The sequence below is a fragment of the Verticillium nonalfalfae genome (genome assembly GCF_003724135.2).
Source record: "Verticillium nonalfalfae strain VnAa140/NRRL 66861 chromosome Unknown scaffold_159, whole genome shotgun sequence".
NCBI lineage: Eukaryota > Fungi > Ascomycota > Sordariomycetes > Glomerellales > Plectosphaerellaceae > Verticillium > Verticillium nonalfalfae.
In genome coordinates this window covers 22,430-41,063 of record NW_021167384.1, presented here as the reverse complement: position 1 = coordinate 41,063, position 18,634 = coordinate 22,430, and the positions used below count along the sequence as shown (strand labels likewise).

Sequence of the window (18,634 nt, the reverse complement as noted above, 5' to 3'; positions counted from 1 at the left end):
AGAAGCGTGCTTAGAGGTCAACACTTGGAAGCCGGGACTCGGCGCTTGGCATCGTCCATATGGGTTTACGAGTTCCCCGGGATTGGGAGAGATAGGGGTCAGGATGGTCTGATGGCGTAGGTTTCCGGCCCGCGTTGAGCACTTTGCCAACCGGCGCCTGGCGTGTCTGGCGTTTGTGCACTAAGCAGAATTCTATATGTATAGGTCGGAAGACGTTTTACGCATCCCGTATCCGATGCTCGCCGCTCACGAGCAAGATTGTGAGCAGATTATTCGAAAGATATCTGTGATGGCCTGATCTTTCCGAGTCACTCGTCCCAACCGTCAAAGTCTTTTTGGTGAGAGCAACTGCGTCGAAAAGTTTAACGCGGACCATGCTGCTAGCGAGCTGTCATGTTTTATGCTTATCGGCACTAAGGTCGCGACGAGACGCTGATCACATGGTGCCATGAGTGCCAACAACTTCCACGAGGCTACCAGTACCCGCCCCTTACATTCGAGGACGCGTAACGTTACGGGGTCCGGGAGTCTCTTGACATTGACAGTCGCCGTCTCAATGGCCAAGAGGGTGAAACGATCTGAGGTCAGAAAGGGGCCGAGGCCGGCGCGGGGCGTCTGCGGCTCTTTGCTAGGGCCGATGAGGCTTGAAGTCTATTGTCGGCGCGTCTCGATGAATAGTAGAATGACGAGGTTTGCCTACAGACGTATCAGTATAAGAGTACCTGTCGAAGCAGAAAGGGCCACCAAGTCCGCTCACAATGCAGAATAAGAGATGGGTTAGCAAAATGAAGAACTCCAACATGCCCAGGGAAGCCTCCGACATGTTCCAGCGAGGCCTACCTCAGGAGAATCCGCCCATCCCACCCCCCGTTCCCGCCAATACCCCAACTGACTTCCCAGACCTCGGTTCACTGTCTCCGAAGAAAGATCTCGGCCCTGAGACGGGCGAACTGGTCTCGGTGCCTGACGCAATTTGTCACATGCGAACTATCACACTCCCCAACATGTCTTCTGGGCCTCAGACAGATCCTCCAACCTCAGGTTGGTGCCAGGCACAAAGCGATAGGCATACTCTACATCGGGCGTCGACCTGGGCGTCCTCTGACACAAGAGTCGCAACAACAGACGTGCCAGTTTCGGCGCCCGCAGCGATGAGATGCTGGCAACGACCAGCAGTGCTGCTCTGTTTCTTCTATCTTGTTGGTCTGAGCACAACGTTGAGCCACATCGTGTACTACATCCATCTGAGCGGGACTGTTGCTGGGGATGGCTATCGTCAACAGAGCAACATCCGGTATTCACATTCTTCAGTACCCCTATGCAGCCTGCTGCTTACACCATTCTAGTATCGGGACGGCGTTGGCTGTTCTCACGCAATTCTCCTTCGTCACGGCCGTCTGGCTCTGTTATACCCAGTGTCTCTGGCGTAACCTCCAACGCAAACCGATGAGCCCTCGGGCTCTCAACGCGGCCTTCGGAGCCAACGAGTCGATTTTGTCTCTCGCCAATACAGAAATGCTGCGCAGATTCAAGCTCGGGTCCGCCCTCGCTCTGCTGGCCTGGTGTCTCCTCCTCCCAGCCTTCTTCACGCCATCGACGCTGTACATTCTTCCCAGCACCAGGCGGTCCGTGGTAGACCAAATGGTCCCCCAACTCGCCATCTCAAACAGTACAGAGGGCCACCGGTTCGCATACAGCCCCCCGACGCAGAGGAACGTGACGTACCTGGCAGCCGACGAGCCCCGCACCTTCGCCGGCCCCCGAACAGCCCTGAGCCTCGTGTCGACAGCCGCCTCAGCCCTCGGGGAGATCCTCCCGCTGACCGCTCCGCATGAGCACGCGAGTTACAACACGACCTTCTTCGGCCCTGCCGTCCGCTGCGGCCCCGCCAATGCGAGCGCAGAGGCCCTCATCGACGGCTTTCTCCAGCAGAAGATGGCCCAGCCGCTCGGTTCCGCCCGCGAGACCGACAACGCCTACTACGCCTTTGTGCCCGTCCGCGTCAACGGCACGCTCGCGCCCGTGTCGAAACCGCGCGACAGGGCGCCCAGCAATGCGACGAACGAGGTCTGGATCAGCTTATCGCGCTACGTCGATGAGGATGCCGACGCCGACGGGGGATCGCCGCGGCAGGGTGGGCTCCGGCCCCGCGCGAGGCAGCGGCTCGTTTGCGAGCTGTGGAACGCGAGCTACCACATCGCCGTGTCGTGGGACCACGGGGTACAGAGCGTCCGCGGCAGCTCGGTTCCGCTGGGACGCGTTGGGTTCCCCGCGGCCGGCGAGGCGGTGGCGGCGACAGATATGGCGAAGCATGCCTATTCTGCGTTGATGTGGGTCATCACAGACCAGGTCGTGGGTTCTCTGTCGTGGTACGAAGACGCAGCACAGGGGCAGCAGGAGCGGACGCCTCAGAATAACAAGGCGCTGCTCCCCGATTTTGAAAGGTGGTCGGACGCCAAGCCTTCGGCGTCGAGGGACAAGAAGCCGCCGGTTGATAGACGTCGCAGCGTGTCCGAGGTGAGCAAAACAGGCGCGTCAGCCCCTGCGCCGGGAGCCGCGCAGTTCGGTGTCATCGACACGCAGCTGGAACACAATGTCCTCCTCGGCTGCGACGACTTGGACGTCTTCTTCGACTTTAGCCAGCGGCTCTACAGCTTTGACACCTCGCGGCTGAAGGGCCTCAAGGAGCAGCGCCGGCGAGACAAGGCTGTGGCCGGTGGCCTGCCGCTTGGTAGACTCATCCAGCAGCTGGCCTTTAACGTGACTATTAGCTTGCTGCACAATGAGCTTTTGACGTGAGTTTGAGGGCCGGTCCTCCGCATGTGAATTGCAAAACAACAATGCGAAACCGCTGACACAAAAGCAGACAACCCGCCAAGATGTCTGTAGAGATTATAGATGACGTTAACCGTTACGGATACTTAGTGTTGGGCCTTTTGATACCGTATGCCCTGGCGAACCTCTTTACATTAGCTGTTGTTCTGTTGGGTTGTTACTCCTACTTCAAGCATGGGCCTATGCCGGGGAAATCCTTCTCCGATGTGGCTCGAGTCTTGCGGGATCCGGAGGTCATGGATTCCTTGGACCAGAGCCAATGTTCGTTGAGGGTCGTCGAGGTGGAGAGGCGACTCTCGTTCCGGTGCGATGAAAGCAGTGGCGGCAGCAGGAAAACTTCCGTCTGGTCATCGGGCGAAAAATGCCAACTTTGACACGCGGCAGGCTGTCAGTTTGAGAGAGATTATGGCCAAGAATAAGCGGATGTCTTCGCTGGAAAATCATGACATTAATTAAGTAAATATCTGGGGCAATGTGCACCGTCAAATCAGTCCCCGTGTGGGTATGCAAATCCCCCGTCTTGGTCCCCAACCTACGATCGCTCATGGTATCTCTAATCCACTTCAACATCCTTCCCATTGATAGGTTGATTGTACAGCTTCCAGCCCTCTCACAGGGCATAGTTCTCGGTGTGCAAGAAGATCTCCTCAAGCTCATCATCGCCCCAGATGCCCGCCTGCAGCGACGCAACCGTGTTGGCAACGCCCACACGCATGGCAGGAGGTCCGCACACAAAGACAGCGGTTCGTCTGCCGAGGATGCCGCGTCCATCGGCGCCGCCTGTTGCCCACTCCTTGAGCATATAGCCCAGATCCGGCCGGCCATATTCGACGGTCCAGCCGCCGTCGATTTGGTGGGGAATTGGGAAAGCAAAACGCATCAAGTTCTTCTGGAACTCGGTCGGTGTTTGTGGGAACCCAAAGTCGAAGCCTGATGGAGGCCCGAATGTGCTGGTCGGTCTCTGCGCCGCCGCACGCGCCGCGGCCTCAGGGCTGAGCTTGCGGAGGTGAGCGAGCTCGGGAGCGCGGACTGGGAGGTCGGAGCCGTCCTCATCTGCGTAGGGGCTCTCGGGTGGCGGCATGCGCGGCGAGGGTTGTGGTGGAGCGTAGTTGAAATGAGGGGCATCTTTTGTGTTGATTGGAGGAAAGTGGAAGTCGCGAGAGGCTCGCTTGTCAGTATCACTCTTGACGTCGAGCGGGAAATCGCGGCCCTCGAGCCTTCGGAGTGAGTCCTCTTGCAATGAGTGTCTGTTCGATGGCGGACCGTTGGGTCCTGGTGGGGGATATTGGTGTGGTTGCAAGTACTTTTGCTGAGGCAAGGCTGTGATTCTGTCCTCATTCTCGGCGCGGAGTTCTTGCTCGCGTGCAGGATCGCCCTGGGCCTCGGCCTGGATGAGAGCCGAGTTGCGTTTGGATGCGACGCCGGCAACGAAGCCGTCCAGCTTGTCATGGAACATGTGGCTGAGAGCGCGGGGTGCTGAGCGGTCGGCGCCGCCTCCAATCTGCTGGTGGCGGTTCCGAACCGTCGACGTAACAAAGAACTTGCAAGTGACACTCTCTGGTGGTGCTGACTCCCGGCAAATTCGGAGCTCTTCGCGGAACCAGTCGAGAGACTCGAGGCGCTTGATGGCCCAGACGACGACAACCTTTCTCGTGATTGCCTTGCCGTCGCGCATGCGCTTGATAAGGTTGAGGAGTTGCGACATTAATGCGGTGATGCCGCTTCCGCCTGCAATCAGGATGCACGTATCGAATGCAGCGAGATCTCTTCGCATGCCGCCGTAAGGTCCATCAAGGAAGGCACGGTACGTGTGGAAAGGCCCCTTCTCGATCGCTGTGTTGAGGACCTTGCGCGTGAAGCCACCGTAGGGCTTGAACACGACGACGCAGTCTCGGTACTGTTCTCCGTATTCGGAGGGGAAGTCCTCGCTGCACAAGGAAGAAATGGTAAAGGGGTGGTTCTCGAAGAGAGAAATGCCGGGCATACGGAGATAGACAAATTGGCCGGGCTTCCACCTCATCTGGGTGGGGATCGTGACCTTGATTGCGTTTTCTGCAAGAAGAGTAATGGCAGCCTCGTCACCAACCATGAACGCCAGACGCCATGGCTTGAGCCAGTTGAGCTTGAAAGCGCGGTATACGAGACAGAAAATCCAGATGGCGACAGTGGCCCATAGATAATCCCATGAGGCCAGGTAGTTCTTGGTGTGCCAGAAGAGCAAGCCGACGTAGACCATGGCCACGGGGATGTGGAGCAGAATGAATGCCTCATACGCAACTCTCCTGATCGGTGGCAGAGAGGCGACGCAGAGCCAGGCCAGCGGGACTAAGCAGGCGATACCGGTGCCGTAGATAACTCCGCTTCCGCCTTCAAAAAGCTTCTGGAACACTTCCATGCCACCATCGTCCCAGACTGGTTGTACGTAGAAGGGGACGGTATGAACGAGTGACAAGAAGAGAACGAGATATCCAGCCCATCTGTGGAATACATTGAGGCGTTCAGGTCCGATGCCGATGACGAAGGACATAACGTTGGCCTTCATGCTCGTTGCGATGATCCAAGGCGTTAGGGCGACAGCAAGCATGCCAGCCCGAATCGCGACGGGGGGCGAACCAAATTGTATGCTCTGCCAGTAGAGTGGCTGCAGCAGGAAGCAGTAAAGAACGACGAATACCAGTGCGATGAAGACGGTCGTCAGGACAGCGAGGGATGAAAAGGTAAAAACGTGTCGCTTGATCTTGATATCAGGGATGGGTCGGTAGAAAATCCACCGAAACAGCGCCAACGTGTCATTGATCCAGTTAACGGAGGACATGTGCTTCTGAGGGCGGAACTGCTTCTCCCCAAGGCCTTCGGTCTCAGGGAAGAAGTGCTGCGCCATCTGACCGGTCCTCAGCGCGGTTGCTCGTTCTGGGTCGAGGGTGTACATGTCCTCGTAGTGCTGCTCGACTTCGGCCTTGTAGATAGCCTGTCGAATCTTGTCTTGCCAGAAGTGCCAGACTCGCATAAAGACGACTGTGCCAGCCAGCGCCAAAGCGAAGTACGTCCATCCTCTGGCATACTTTCCGGACTCGGTCCAAGGGTCGACGGTGTTGGCCTCTACCAGTCCGGCGGGGCTGTCAGCTTCTAGCGGGATGTAGATACGCTTGTTGATATGCGATATGGCGTCAGAGGCGGCATTCGCCAGAGTGCCCAGTGGTGAGGCCATTGTGAGGGTGGGAGCAGGGGCAAAGCGCGCTCTCGCGATGAGAGTCCGGGTGGGCGACTACGCGCAGGAGGTCCGAATTCGCGTCCGCATGCGATTGGAAAACAAGCTGCGGGGTGCTCAATAAGAAACTGATGCTGAGCTGCTCGACCCAGGTGTTGCCGGTCGTCTTGATGTTGCTGGTGGGCTCCCTTCGAATGTCCTTCCAGTTGGGGTTCCGAGTCCAAGGTCCTGAGCCGAAGTGAGGGTCTTACTCAGTCTAACTGACGGTGAAGTGACGACCTTGGTTTGGCAGAGGAATACCAGACCCCTCAGCGAACAAGGCGAAACACGTCAGCGTGGGAGTAACACGGCAGGGAACGAAGGCCGGCAGTGAAACAGCGTGGAGGAACGTCGGTGGGCAGGTTTGGGGTCGGAAGACCGGATATATGGGACCAAGAGACCAGCAGCAAGGAGGGTCTGGTCAAGCAAGCAGGTGAAATCGCGTGAGGGCCTGTAGGTGAAAGCTCAGGGTGGCATGAGTGAGATGCAGGATGGCCATGTGGATGTGCACACTCAATGTTGCAATGTCGAATCAGCCAGTCAATCAAAGACAGAAAGAGGTCGAGTACCAGTCGCGGGATCGTGAGGATCGAGGTGGGAGGCGCAACGCCCAGCGGCTGGCCGGACCTTAATATTGGCTGGTCGAGATTTCGGCCGGCCCCCCCGCTGGCAGATGTCACGCAGCCAGGCCTCGTTGTGGTGAACAAGTGAAGTGAAGCGTAGGCGCTAGAGGTGTGCGTGGGTATGCAGGTCGTGCTGCAAGCTCTCAGCCAGGGTCTCGGCAGACCAGGTGTAATCACGGCCGAGGGCGGGAAGCGTCCACTAGGATGGGATGTGATGCTGGGCTCGCGCTTGCAGATGCTTGTCCAACGGAAGCTGCGCGAAGTGGAGGGTCGATGGCAGGTGAGCGCATTGATCGTCGAGACCAGCGAGTTGTTGGCACGTATCGCCTTGACCAAGGATTTGTCTTGTTCAAGCGTCAACAGACTATCTCTCTCTTTCAGCAATTGTGCACATTGTGGGCTAGTATTCGAAATGGGTGAGTCGGTAGAGAGCAAGAGCATGAGACGAAGCGCGCAAAAGAAGGCGAACAAGCGGTCGACATGATAGGCCTCTTTTTCCGTTCACCTATCTCTTCTCTCCGCGCAGTGTGCGGGGGAGGACCCTTTCAGGCGACCAAACGGCCGCAGGCGGCAAGGGGAATCTGCAGGCAAAGCACGTTCTGTGCACGCACGGCACACTGGGAGTTTGCTCCCCGAGCTCCGTCCAAGCCGCGGCCAAGCAATATTGGGGGCCGTGATGGGCGATCGAATGGCATGGCAGAGGACAGGCGGGCATGCAGGCGGGCGCCGTGATGTTGGTGAGGGTGGTCGTCGAGATGGCTGGGATGGCCGTCTTGATTCGCGGGGGAACCTTGTCAGGTGGAGGAGCCAGGAATTCCAGTTTGGCCTAGAAGGGCGAAGGGTCGCTCGACGGGCGCCAATGCGAAGCTCGTGATTCGCCCAGGCTGTGTGTCGAGCCGTGCATCCTGCCACCGCCTCGAGCCACTGGACGCTGGCTTTCGCGCTTTCGCCAACTGGCTATCGGTACCTGGATGCTCCAAGCCGAATGCTCCAAGCCAAGGGCTCGAGAAAGGCCAATTGAGTGAAGGCATTGCCCTGTTCCAACTGGTGCGTGCTGCTTGTTCGTGTTGATGGAACTCACGCGAGTCGTGCCTCCGCGGCTGGCTCGTTTGCTTGTCTCTTTAGTCGCAGCAGACGCAGACTGGGCTCTCGACTTGGCCAGTCTCGCAGACAATAGCAGGGGGCATGGCGCCATATCTGGCGAACCTGGGGCCGGCGTGGTACGCGTTGAGGAGTCTTGTCCGAATGAGGACGTTGGCGGGCAAGAAGGGATCGTGACGATGCTTGGCTCTTGGTTTGTTGAAGCAGAGATGGACAGGCGGTTGGTGGTCTGGTCGCGATTGTACCTCCCATCGATGCCTGCGGCATATTGCCCGCCGACCACATCCCGGCACTAAAACCCACGGAGATCAGATTGCCCGCGGTCTTGGCGGTTCATCGCCCATCTACGGGCCGCAACGTCCTTCCACCCTTGCAAGTCCGTTGGTGATAGCTGTTGACAATTCCGCATCAATGCCAGGACCAACAGTCGACTCGACTTAAGGCCGAGAATGTCGAGCGCGAAGACCGATGGTCGAGGATAGTGGTTCCGGGACATGTCCACTTGACTGTGACCTCGAACTGCTGTGGCCTCGCTTCGTACCCCAAAGGGACCTGCTGACCGGTCTCATGAAGTACATGGTTGGTGCACCTTTCAGGCTTGACTACGGCGTGCTGCCGTGTTCGACGGGGTTGCACACGTTCTTCATTTGTCCATGGGTCATGTTCGTCGCCACTGTGCTGACCACAATGCAACATGTCTGCCCTTCGATCAGGCGTGTTCATCCCAGCTAGTAGCGGTCTGAACTTGGTACACAACCTGGCAGCCAACCAGTACACCACCTCTTCCGCAGTGTACTGGAAGCAGAAGTGTCGTTCACGAATCGCATTTCCCCTTTCACACAACCGGTAGATGAATTGGTGACGCAGTTTGTCAGAGGAGCAATTAAAAAGCACCTAGACAAGCTGGTGATGAGGGCAAAGAAGGTAACACTCCCTAGGCATGCTCCTTCCTGGAGATGGATGACGAGGCTGAGCAAGCTCAGGTTCTATCTACGCTGATTGGCCACTTGTAGTGTGCCCCGCACAAAGTACTCTACGAGGCTGCGCTGGCTCTCGAAAAATCGAAGCAGTTGCCAGGTCCAAAAATCCACCCTTCTTTTACTTGCTTCACTGTCCAGATCCACATCTTCATGCTGTACAATCCGAATCTCAATCAATTCGTTAGCCCCAATACACATCGCATAACACACTTGGTCAAATTGCGATGGCCACGCCCCAAGGTCTCCCCCGCGAGACCTTCGCCAAACTCTCCCCACACCCATACCTTCTCGCCAATCTTCAGACTCCCCAAGCGGCAGGCGCAACGACACCGACGCGCAGTAACGGTCGGGCGCCCCACGAAGCTCGCACTCCCAACATCAACACGTCTACTCTGACCCACGCTCACGGCAGCGCCCTTGTCCGGATCGGCGACAACACAGTCATCTGTGGCATCCGCGGCGAGATCCTCCCGACCGCCAACATTCCCAACTATCGTGCCTCCATCCGCGACAGCGACGATGGCGGCCGCGCCGAGCTCCGAGACTACGACCTCCTCGTTCCTAACATTGAGCTGGCTACCGGCTCCGCACCCCAATTCCTGCCCGGTGTGCCCCCGACGAACCTCGCTCAGACTTTGAGCACCCGTGTCTTCTCGCTCCTTCACTCCTCTGGCCTCGTCAACGCGGACGACCTAAGGATATGGCACACGCGCCCAGCCGAGAACACAGGCTACAGCGCCGCAGATGACGAAGACGATGACATGGGCGAGCTGGAGGCTGGCGAGAGGGTCGTCATCGCGTACTGGGTGCTCTACATCGACATATACTTCATCTCGTTCGACGGCAACCCGTTCGACGCCGCCTGGGCCGCTATGCTAGCTGCACTGCGGAATACAAAGCTGCCAGCGGCACGGTGGGACCAGGACCGCGAGATTGTCGTCTGCTCGCGCGCAGAGCAGAAGCCGCTGACATTGTCAGGCTTCCCGATTGCCACTTCGGCTGCCGTCTTCCAAGGCAAAGAGCCCGGCCGCTTCTGGACACTGGTGGACCCGGACCGCCTGGAGGAAACTCTGTGTCGCGAGAATCTGACGGTTGTCGTGGACAAGAACGGCGGCGAGACGAAGCTCCTCGCAGTGTCCAAGCACGGCGGCACAACGTTACAGCCGAAGCTTGTCGGAGAGTTTGTGGCCGTTGCAGAGAGGCGGTGGGACGAGTTCCGTCGTGTGATGACCTGAGCATCATGATACCCCAATAAACAATTTCAAAACAAGGACGCACGTGAATAGCATTATGACACCTGAATACCGTGATTTGCAAGACATCACAAGAGCGACGAGATGTATTCCTCACATCGAGCTACCGTATCAGACGTTATTCTAGGCAGCAGATACTGGAGGAAGAAAGCAGTTTGTCTTCCGCCCAGCGTGGATCGCCTAATGAAAGACGTCGTATCCTGCCCGCGAGTCTTGTTGACAACTTGCGGTGGATGCTGAGCGGTTATTTCAGAAGAGAAAAGAGTAAAGCACCGAATTTCGTAACGACGAGAATTTGAGGCTCGGGCTCTACGGTGTTCCGATACAGTGCACACGGTACACCCCCACCAGTAGTTCTCCACTTCTCTAGCAGCCGAACTTGCCATCAATTTCTGCTTCGAGGTCAATCTTTCTCTTCGGTTTCCTTCCTTCACACCTCGCACCATGGAGTCCCTCGCAGAGACCGTCTGGGACGTCGTCATCTGCGGTACGGGGCTGCAGCAGTCCCTCCTTGCCTTGTAAGTTCCTGAGCCATTCAAGTACCACCTGCATCGTCATCAAGGCGACCTGACCTGACTGACTGACCCAGTCCTGGCGCTTCCTGAAGAGCTCTTTCGCGCTCGGGCAAGCAGATATTGCATCTCGATCCCAACGAGTACTACGGAGGCAATGAAGCGGCTCTCACCCTTCAAGAGGCAGAAGCATGGGTAGAGCAGTTACAAAAGCAGCAGCCTGCCGCCGAAGCGCCCATGTTCTCCTCCGCGTCCGCGTCACGGCAGGCAGAGGCCGGGAGCCCCCTCTCCTTCTCCCGCGCCTACTCTCTAGCCCTCGCACCCTTCATCCTTCACACCCGATCCACTCTGCTCTCACAGCTTGTCTCATCCCGGGCCTACCGCCAGCTCGAGTTTCTCGCCGTCGGCGCCTTCCACGTCTTTCGGCCAGGCGACGACAGTTCTGGTGGTTTGCCTCTGCTAACCCCCATCCCTTCGACGCGAGAGGCCATCTTCGCCAGCACAGCCATTCAGCCACGTCCCAAGCGTGCGCTGATGAAGTTTCTTCGCTTCGTGCTTGACCACAATGCCCCTGCCCAACAGGAGAAGTGGCAGTCCCGAGCCGACGATCCCCTCGCCGCGTTCATTGAGGACGAGTTCAAGCTGGATGCTGAGCTGCGCACCCTGATTCTGGCCCTCACCCTCTCTCTGGACGGAGCTATCAAAGTCCGAGACGGCCTAGTTGCTATCGAGCGACATTTGACCTCCATGGGCATGTTCGGTCCCGGCTTCGCTGCCGTATATCCCAAGTGGGGCGGCGGAAGTGAGATCGCGCAGGTCGGATGCAGGGCGTGCGCCGTCGGCGGCGGCGTGTACATGTTGGGCACTGGTGTCAAGAGCACACGTCCCCTGCAGGCTGACGAAGATGGCGCTCAGTTCGAGGTGGCGCTCGGCACGGGAGATGTGAAGGTCAAGACCAGGATGCTAATCCGCAGCGATCATGCGACGGCGGCGGAAGGGCAGGACACCAGGGTAGCCCGGCTCGTTGCAGTCATCAACTCGCCGCTTGCCTCTCTATTCGAACCCATTATGGAGGGCGGGCCCAACCCTGCCGTGGCCGTCGTCGCCATGCCTGCCGGCTCCGTGAACGACAGCGACGGCCAGCCGGCGCAGTATCCAGTTTACATCTTCGCTCACTCGAGCGAAACGGGTGAATGCCCTTCAGGACAAAGTAAGCGATTTCCCCACTCTCACCTCCAAAACATCTCTGCATCATGATGATTTTTTATAATCAAACTTATCCACATTGGCTGAGCGCTGCTTTGACGTCAACGATTACTGTTCTGTCTGATCTCTTGCACCTTCACACTCGTTATTCGCGATTTTCTTCACCTCCGATCCAGGCTAACCAGTGTCACAAGGCGTACTCTACTTCACCACACCCGCAACACCAAACGCTTCCGCCATTCTTGACTGTGCGCTTTCCTCCCTCCTCGCTGCCTTGTCAGGACCAGAGGCAGCCCAGGAACTCTCGTCGATCTACCAGCTTCGATATGAGCAAGCTCACAGTAGTCAGACACAGAGTCAGAGCTCCGCGACTGATGAAGAGGGCTTGGTACTTCTGCCAACGCTGCCGCTTGACTTGGCGTTCACAGACTCTACTTTGAAACCAGTCGAAGCGGCGTGGGCCAAGATCATGGGGTCTGCGGCTGGGCCAGATGAATTCCATGAGTACATGAAGTTTGAGGATCGTGAGGGCGTTGGCGAAGACGAAGACTAAGCCGGCCGGGTCCTGCTAGGGATTGTATGAAGTCATGAGCAAGAATACTTAATTGATAACGGATCACGCACTTGCATGCATGTTAACTGTGACCATCTTCAGATTGACTCATCTGAAACCATGTGATATGAAAACGCCTGAAGCAAACCCATAGATGAGTGATCAAACCCCCGATGGAACCATCTCAACGAATTCCCAGCCTCGGCGCGTCAACACAATATCATCAGAAACTCCCAAGTCGCAGCTGAAAAGATCATCTCCGCCATCCTGTCTGCGTTCTTCGTTAATGGACCCGACCAAAATCCGAACCCCGAGTTCTGCCCTCCTGATATCATGTCCATACGCCCCTGAACCCTTTTGCCATTCGAAATTTCAGCCCAGGAGTTGATCATGAATGCCGTGTCATTGTTGTAGTGTTGCCGGCGCTGTATCCGTAAAAGCCGAGTAAGAAACCACCCGCCCATTCCACCCTCAGAGGTGCCCAGAAATAGATTGACTTCAGAGACAAATTCTTCGCTTCCGGCCTAGTTGCTGTGGCTGTTCATCGAGGCGTCTTCGCCCTCGACCGACTCCTCAACAGCATGTTCGTCTCTTTTTGGGACCTCGACACCGATACGGATGATGCCGAATGGCCGGGTGTTCTCCCACTCCTGTTGCAGTGCAAGCATACCTTTGGTGCGCAAAGTTAAGATATGGTAGAATGCTTGTGCGGCGATTGCCTTGGAGTGCTCTTCCGGACGAGCGAGCTCCTCGAATTCGACCCACCGACGCGACGATTCCTCGCCATCACAACTCCTGGCCCGTCCGGTTCTCTCAGCCTGCGTTAAGGAGTACCGCAGGAAGCATTCGCTGTCGACATCGAGTGTAGTGCGCATCCACTGTGGACCGACTTCTTGTTGTGGGTTAACAGTGAAGGCAGCACCAACTTCCTCATCAATGGATGGGTCCTGAGAATATCCCCACTCGCCAACAAGTTCAGATCCGTGGTTTTCTAAGCCGATCCCGCTGCGTCGTTCGAAGGGTCGAGTGCTGACTTTGGGGCTGAGTGTGGGCTGACGACTACCAGTGCTCCACTGCTTTGAGCCGAAGACGCCAACAGAGGATGGACGATGAATGCTCGGTGTACGGTTCCAGGGCATCATTAAAGATGACATGCGGTCTTCAAAGTGCTCTTGTTCTCCCAGTCCCACTTCAGGCGGAAGTTCATCATCGTTGTCAACGATGAAGCCCATGTCCGCGTCCTGTTGACCCTGGGCGGGCTCTTGGGTCTCTTCACTAAGTCGAGGCCGGACGCGCCTCTCGTTGGTATTGTCTTCCAAATCGTTATCGAAGGCTTGGGTCGCAGACCTTCGACGGCTTTTTTCGATGTCAGAGGGCGTTGGCGAGCGTGCATCTTGATTATTAGGATCTCGGTTACCAAACACCAAGTTTCGAAGAGCATCGCCTGCGAACAAGTGCGCGAGAGGGTGAACGAATTCAGGAGACACCGAAGTTTGGCCGATCCCATGTATGCCCTGGCCGAAGCTTACTGCATAGGCATTGGTCCTTGCCTTTGCAATGCTGATCTTTGGTTTGCTCGCTCTTTCCCTAGCCATGCGCTGAAGATAATCATCCTGATTGCGCAAATGTTCTTGTCTCGAAATAACCGTACTTGAATCAAGGAAACTACGCGTTCCAGCGGTACGGATCTTACCTGGCCCTTTGGTGCCGGGGACGGGTTCCTCTTGTTCTGGGTCCGGCTGGGGTATAGGTGAATAGAGCTGCTGCTGGGCTGACATGGCGTTACCTGGCTCTTTCTCAAGCATAGGGACGTCGTCCTCGTTAGGAGGTGGTTGAAGTGGGTTATCGTCGCCGAAAGCTGGAATCTCCTCTTGGGCCATGGCCATGTCATTGTTTATGAATTGGTCTTGTTGAATCAGGTTGGGAAGGAGTTCGGGGAGACGGGGCTCCTCAAAGGGATCTGCGATGCCAATGATATTGCCCTCATCGTCGATATCGAACATAATGTCGCTGGAGCCCTCCAGGTCGTTCGATTGCTCCAGAGGGGCGATCCGTTCTTGGAGTGTGTTTCTCTTAGCCGATGAATCGACTCTGAATGGAGAAGCCAGGAAGAGGCTGCCGCCATCAGATTGAGATAGGTTGAAACTCATGATTGAGCCTGCCCGCCCGCTGTGGATGCTGCTGCTGTTCACAAGGCTGAGTTGCGAGAACTCTTTGTTTGAAGACGACTGGCTTGTGTTGAAGGCAGTGCCACCCCCGTTCAAGTTGAAAGCGGGAATGACAGGGTCTAGAACAAAGCTCGGGTCGTCTGGAAGTAAAATCTGCTCTCGTCTTCGTCTGGTTAGCATAGAGGGCTTCAATACTAACGTTGTAGTTCGTGCTCCCAAGGCATTTACCATTCCACAGCAAAGCTGAGGAAAGGCCATCACTATATAAGCAGAAGGCTAATGGGCGAGAAGCAACGACGCAAAGAACGCTGAGCAGGCCCTCGAGAATAGGTGCAACGCAAAATTTGATCAGAAATGAGAAATCTAGACTCACTCAACTAGACCAGCCTTGGGGTCGGTGTCATTTTGTGCGAGGAGTTGATAGAACATTTGCATGTCAGTCCGGGTTTTTTCCGCATCGCCCAGGACATAGACGCACTGCTGTGCAAAAACCCGCGACACGCCATACAACAAATTGCCCTGAACACGCAGGGCCAGGGGCGCGCCCGGCTGGAGGATCGTCTCGCATGCTTTTCTCACATTAACCTCCTGAATAGCCTTGCGGGTGACCTTCAGGGCGCCGCCCCGCGGACCAACTGTCGCGACGAGCCTGCAAAGCCTATCAATATCCTGTTGAATCGTACACTGAAGGATTGTGAAGTTTGTGTTTACCAGATGGTAGAGACGCCATGCCGAGGATTGGTCAGGACTGAGACTCATTGTAAGCCGAGTAATCTGCGTGCCAGGTCGCCTCGAGCTTACTGTCATTGCTGTAAAACATGGCGACAACGCGGGACCTGCAAGCCTTCGCTTAAGCCGTATATGTATTGATCCGCTCGAGTATCTGCAATGGGCCTCAAAGACCTGCTCGAGAAATATGGACTTTTGTTTCGAAGCGTCCTGCGCCAAATATGGAAAAGACTCTGGCGTATTGTGTCAGTCTTAGTCGTATGTCGGTCATGTGACTGCTAAGACTGCCACTATGATCGAGACTCAACCAGGGTTGTGCGGATGGGGAGACTAAGGAGAGACAATACTGCCACCCGGTGGAGGAATGGACGTGGTGGTGTGTTTCGCGCAAGAATAAAAATTTCAGTCCCCATCACAATAGAAAAGTAAGCGCAAGATGACGGGGGGAAGGAGCTTGAATTTGGCAACTGCCTCGCATTTGAACGAGGCAGGAGCACCCCCTTCCTCGTCCTACAAGCACATGCTTTCCCCAAGTGTGCCCCAGATCCTTCCTTGTTCAACAGCTGTCAACCCATCGCAACATTGAGTAGGTAGCCGGTTCTCTCAGATGATCACTCACAAATTTGTGCTAGCCGAATACTCCTGATGGCGTGTGTCACCAGCACTTTCATGTCGTTCGCCCAGTACGAACATTATGACTCGGACCATCGTGCCGCCAGTCCAGCTGGACAGATTTCGTGCCCGTGCTATAAAGTCATGAACAACCAAATCATGCAAATGTCAAGGCATATTGTCAACTCGAAATGCATTTCATGACTCCTGAGCTTTTTGGTTCCCTTTTCACGGGTATAACCTTTGCCAGATGTACAATCCTACTGATACATTCTCCAGCGTCAGTCTAGACCTGACGGCGTTCCTCTATCCATTTTTCTCATTCGGCTCAGAGCTCTGCCAACAAATCGTCTTTTACTGCGTCTTCTTGGCGCCCACCTGCTTTGCTGGCGCGCTGTACATCCAGACAGCGCTGAAAGACAGGAAGCCCAGAACGGTGATGACGATGCCTCCCAGTGGTGTCCAGGCGCCCGTAATGGCGTAAGAGCGAGTGAATTCGTCGTGAGCCATGTGGCGCACAGTGACGGTGTTCTTCTCGTAGACGTTGGAGAGGAAAGGGCGCTTGTAGTTTGTCAAGAAGTTGTAAACGCCATGCTGGTCCGGCAGGTCGAACGTTGTCTCGTACGTCGCCGCCTTGAGGTCGCTGTGAACTGGCTTTAGGTTGCGACGGTGGTACGCAGAAAGCATGCTGAACTCGACCTGGAGCTCATCGTCCTCAGGCACAAAGAACGGGCCCCAGCTGTCCCACGAGTACTCTGAAAGCGACACGGAATAAGACTGAGGCTTGTCAGATCAAACATGTTGAAGGCACGCATTAGTGAGGGAAGACTTACCACAGTGCTGTTGATCCTGTAGATGGAAGGGTTCAGGTCCTCGGGGGACTCCTTGAGGTAGTGCTGAATGCCGTTGACACGCAGAACACCAATCTCGTGGAAGGTCCAGCCGGCAACCCTCTTGGCGAACTCGCGGTTCCACGTCTTCGCCTTGTCCCCACCCTTGACCTGGACTTTGGCGTCGAACCACTTGTTGCTCAAGAGGTCTGCTGATCCAACCACGGTGAAGCGCGCAGAGTTGCGTGCCTGGAAAGAAGATACCAGGGAAAGCTGCTCGCCTGCGGCATACAGCTCGTCGGCATCGATAACGTCGCCCTGCTCCTTGGGGTTGTAGCTGTAGGCGGTCTTGGGGGCGCGCAGGATGGGGGTCAAAAGGGCGCTGGCGCCGAGAGTGTGGCCGACGCCGGAGGGGAATGCGATGACCTCGTTGATGGGCTCAGTCTCGGGGCGGAAGTATGACTTGACATCGGGTCGGACAGCGGCGGGGGCAGGGAGGACGAGAACATCGTGCTTCTCAGCGGCACTGAGGGTGTCGTAGTTGAAGTGGTCAACCACGAGGCCGGTCCTCTCAAGGGGGAGAGAGATATCAAACTCGGCAAGAAGGTTGGCAACGGTTGACGGGATCGTGGACGCGGAGCTCGTGGTGAGGAGGACGTTGCCCTCAGCATTCACGAACTGAACGAGGATGTTGGGGGTCAGGTTAGGACCAAGGCCTGGCGCTTGTCAGCAAACGGCTAATTCCGTATCCATCCATTGATGAGGCCGTACTCTTGATTTTGGAGGGGAACAGCAGAACGTGGTCAAAAGTTCGCTCGCCAAGGTGGAAGAGCTTCAGTGACTCGCTCTTGGGGGTTTCGTAACTGATCTTGAACCCGCGGCCTGCAGCACCTGTCAGTGATTGTGTTCTCCATTGGCTGCATGGAATTTCAGCGTTGGTGAAGGTGGCACATACTCTCCAAGTCGCCGAGGAACGTGGAGTATTGCTCTTTCTCTTCGACATCATCCAGCAGCACCAGTAGCCTCTCTCCACCTGTAGCACTGATGGCGTGCACTGCTGCGGCAAAGAGCAGCGAGAAGAGCGAGAAAAACGACTTCATTTTGATTCCTTGTCGTCTCGACTCGCGATAGGGTATCAAAGGGGGAGAAGAGATTGTGCACAAAGAATTGCGACAGCTTGCCTCTGATTTCGCTGTCGCAAGTGAGCTGGAGCTTGATCTCTCCAATCGTAGGTGTCTCGAAGCTTGGGGATACGTAGCCGATGCCAAGACACCCTCCACTGCCGGAACAACCCACCCCTGAGGGGCGCCCCACTTGATTGTGAGGGCAGTGATAATCCGATGTTCTTCCGGCCCTGGCACGAGCCTGGTTGGTTCCATCGCGAACGTCAATCAAGCACCTCAAAGCCAGCTTGAGCTTATTCAATTCCAACTGGCAGCACCATTACCGGTCAATTCAGTAAGCACCATCTTTCGGACTATATGGACAACAAGTACTGACCAATTCATCTTTGCCAGCACCGAAAATGACCTACGCGACCCCCCGATTCTGGGCTGCGCCCTTGACCTACCTCCGTTGGGCATCCCGCGAGCGTCCCGCCTACTTCTGGTCCATCGTCATTGGCGTCGCGGGCCCCGTCCAGCTTGCTATCGTCCCCCCCGTGAGGAAGATGCTTGGCGATGAGAACGCACCTCAGATTCCCGTTACATATCCCGGTAGGCTCACCATTCATGGAGTAGCGCGAGGCACGACGGCTGACTATGAACCACAACAGTACCCTCCGGCCCGAGGAAGCAGCTGACTGGCTACGATGACGAGTAATCAGCCATTGCGTGCGACGTTGAATCGACACATACTATTGTACATAACCTGGCGTTGGGGCTCTTCACTAAGTGTTGTTGGAGGACGTGTGGGATAGGAGGAAGGATTTGGTCACTCTTTCGTCCAGAATTGAGCAACCAGCTCCCGCATTGGAGCATGCGAGC

General features: G+C 56.2%; 7 protein-coding genes across 7 annotated transcripts; 4 read left to right on the top strand and 3 right to left on the bottom strand.

The window, feature by feature from the left end:
• Window positions 1–758: 758 nt before the first annotated feature.
• D7B24_002402 (uncharacterized protein) lies at window positions 759–3,209 on the top strand (the record flags this gene model as incomplete). The annotated part of the gene is made up of 4 exons (XM_028636611.1): window positions 759–1,041; window positions 1,126–1,294; window positions 1,347–2,795; window positions 2,867–3,209. 4 exons carry the CDS (start codon window positions 759–761, stop codon window positions 3,207–3,209), a joined length of 2,244 nt encoding a protein of 747 aa, XP_028491218.1.
• Window positions 3,210–3,445: 236 nt separating this feature from the next.
• On the bottom strand, window positions 3,446–6,043 carry D7B24_002401 (uncharacterized protein; the record flags this gene model as incomplete). Its single annotated transcript, XM_028636610.1, has 1 exon — window positions 3,446–6,043. One exon carries the CDS (start codon window positions 6,041–6,043, stop codon window positions 3,446–3,448), a length of 2,598 nt encoding a protein of 865 aa, XP_028491217.1.
• A 2,967-nt stretch (window positions 6,044–9,010) lies between these two features.
• Window positions 9,011–10,021, top strand: EXOSC8 (Exosome complex component RRP43; the record flags this gene model as incomplete). The annotated part of the gene is made up of 1 exon (XM_028636609.1): window positions 9,011–10,021. One exon carries the CDS (start codon window positions 9,011–9,013, stop codon window positions 10,019–10,021), a length of 1,011 nt encoding a protein of 336 aa, XP_028491216.1.
• A 462-nt stretch (window positions 10,022–10,483) lies between these two features.
• On the top strand, window positions 10,484–12,310 carry MRS6 (Rab proteins geranylgeranyltransferase component A; the record flags this gene model as incomplete). Its single annotated transcript, XM_028636608.1, has 3 exons — window positions 10,484–10,557; window positions 10,647–11,761; window positions 11,952–12,310. 3 exons carry the CDS (start codon window positions 10,484–10,486, stop codon window positions 12,308–12,310), a joined length of 1,548 nt encoding a protein of 515 aa, XP_028491215.1.
• A 524-nt stretch (window positions 12,311–12,834) lies between these two features.
• Window positions 12,835–15,298, bottom strand: REC8 (meiosis-specific component of sister chromatid cohesion complex; the record flags this gene model as incomplete). The annotated part of the gene is made up of 5 exons (XM_028636607.1): window positions 12,835–13,703; window positions 14,004–14,641; window positions 14,852–15,127; window positions 15,190–15,226; window positions 15,280–15,298. 5 exons carry the CDS (start codon window positions 15,296–15,298, stop codon window positions 12,835–12,837), a joined length of 1,839 nt encoding a protein of 612 aa, XP_028491214.1.
• An 875-nt stretch (window positions 15,299–16,173) lies between these two features.
• WBP1 (oligosaccharyl transferase glycoprotein complex, beta subunit) lies at window positions 16,174–17,749 on the bottom strand (the record flags this gene model as incomplete). Its single annotated transcript, XM_028636606.1, has 4 exons — window positions 16,174–16,596; window positions 16,653–17,365; window positions 17,421–17,531; window positions 17,605–17,749. The coding sequence occupies 4 exons, from the start codon at window positions 17,747–17,749 to the stop codon at window positions 16,174–16,176; spliced, it is 1,392 nt and encodes a 463-aa protein (XP_028491213.1).
• A 425-nt stretch (window positions 17,750–18,174) lies between these two features.
• D7B24_002396 (uncharacterized protein) lies at window positions 18,175–18,470 on the top strand (the record flags this gene model as incomplete). Its single annotated transcript, XM_028636605.1, has 2 exons — window positions 18,175–18,364; window positions 18,424–18,470. The coding sequence occupies 2 exons, from the start codon at window positions 18,175–18,177 to the stop codon at window positions 18,468–18,470; spliced, it is 237 nt and encodes a 78-aa protein (XP_028491212.1).
• Between the last annotated feature and the right edge of the window lie 164 nt (window positions 18,471–18,634).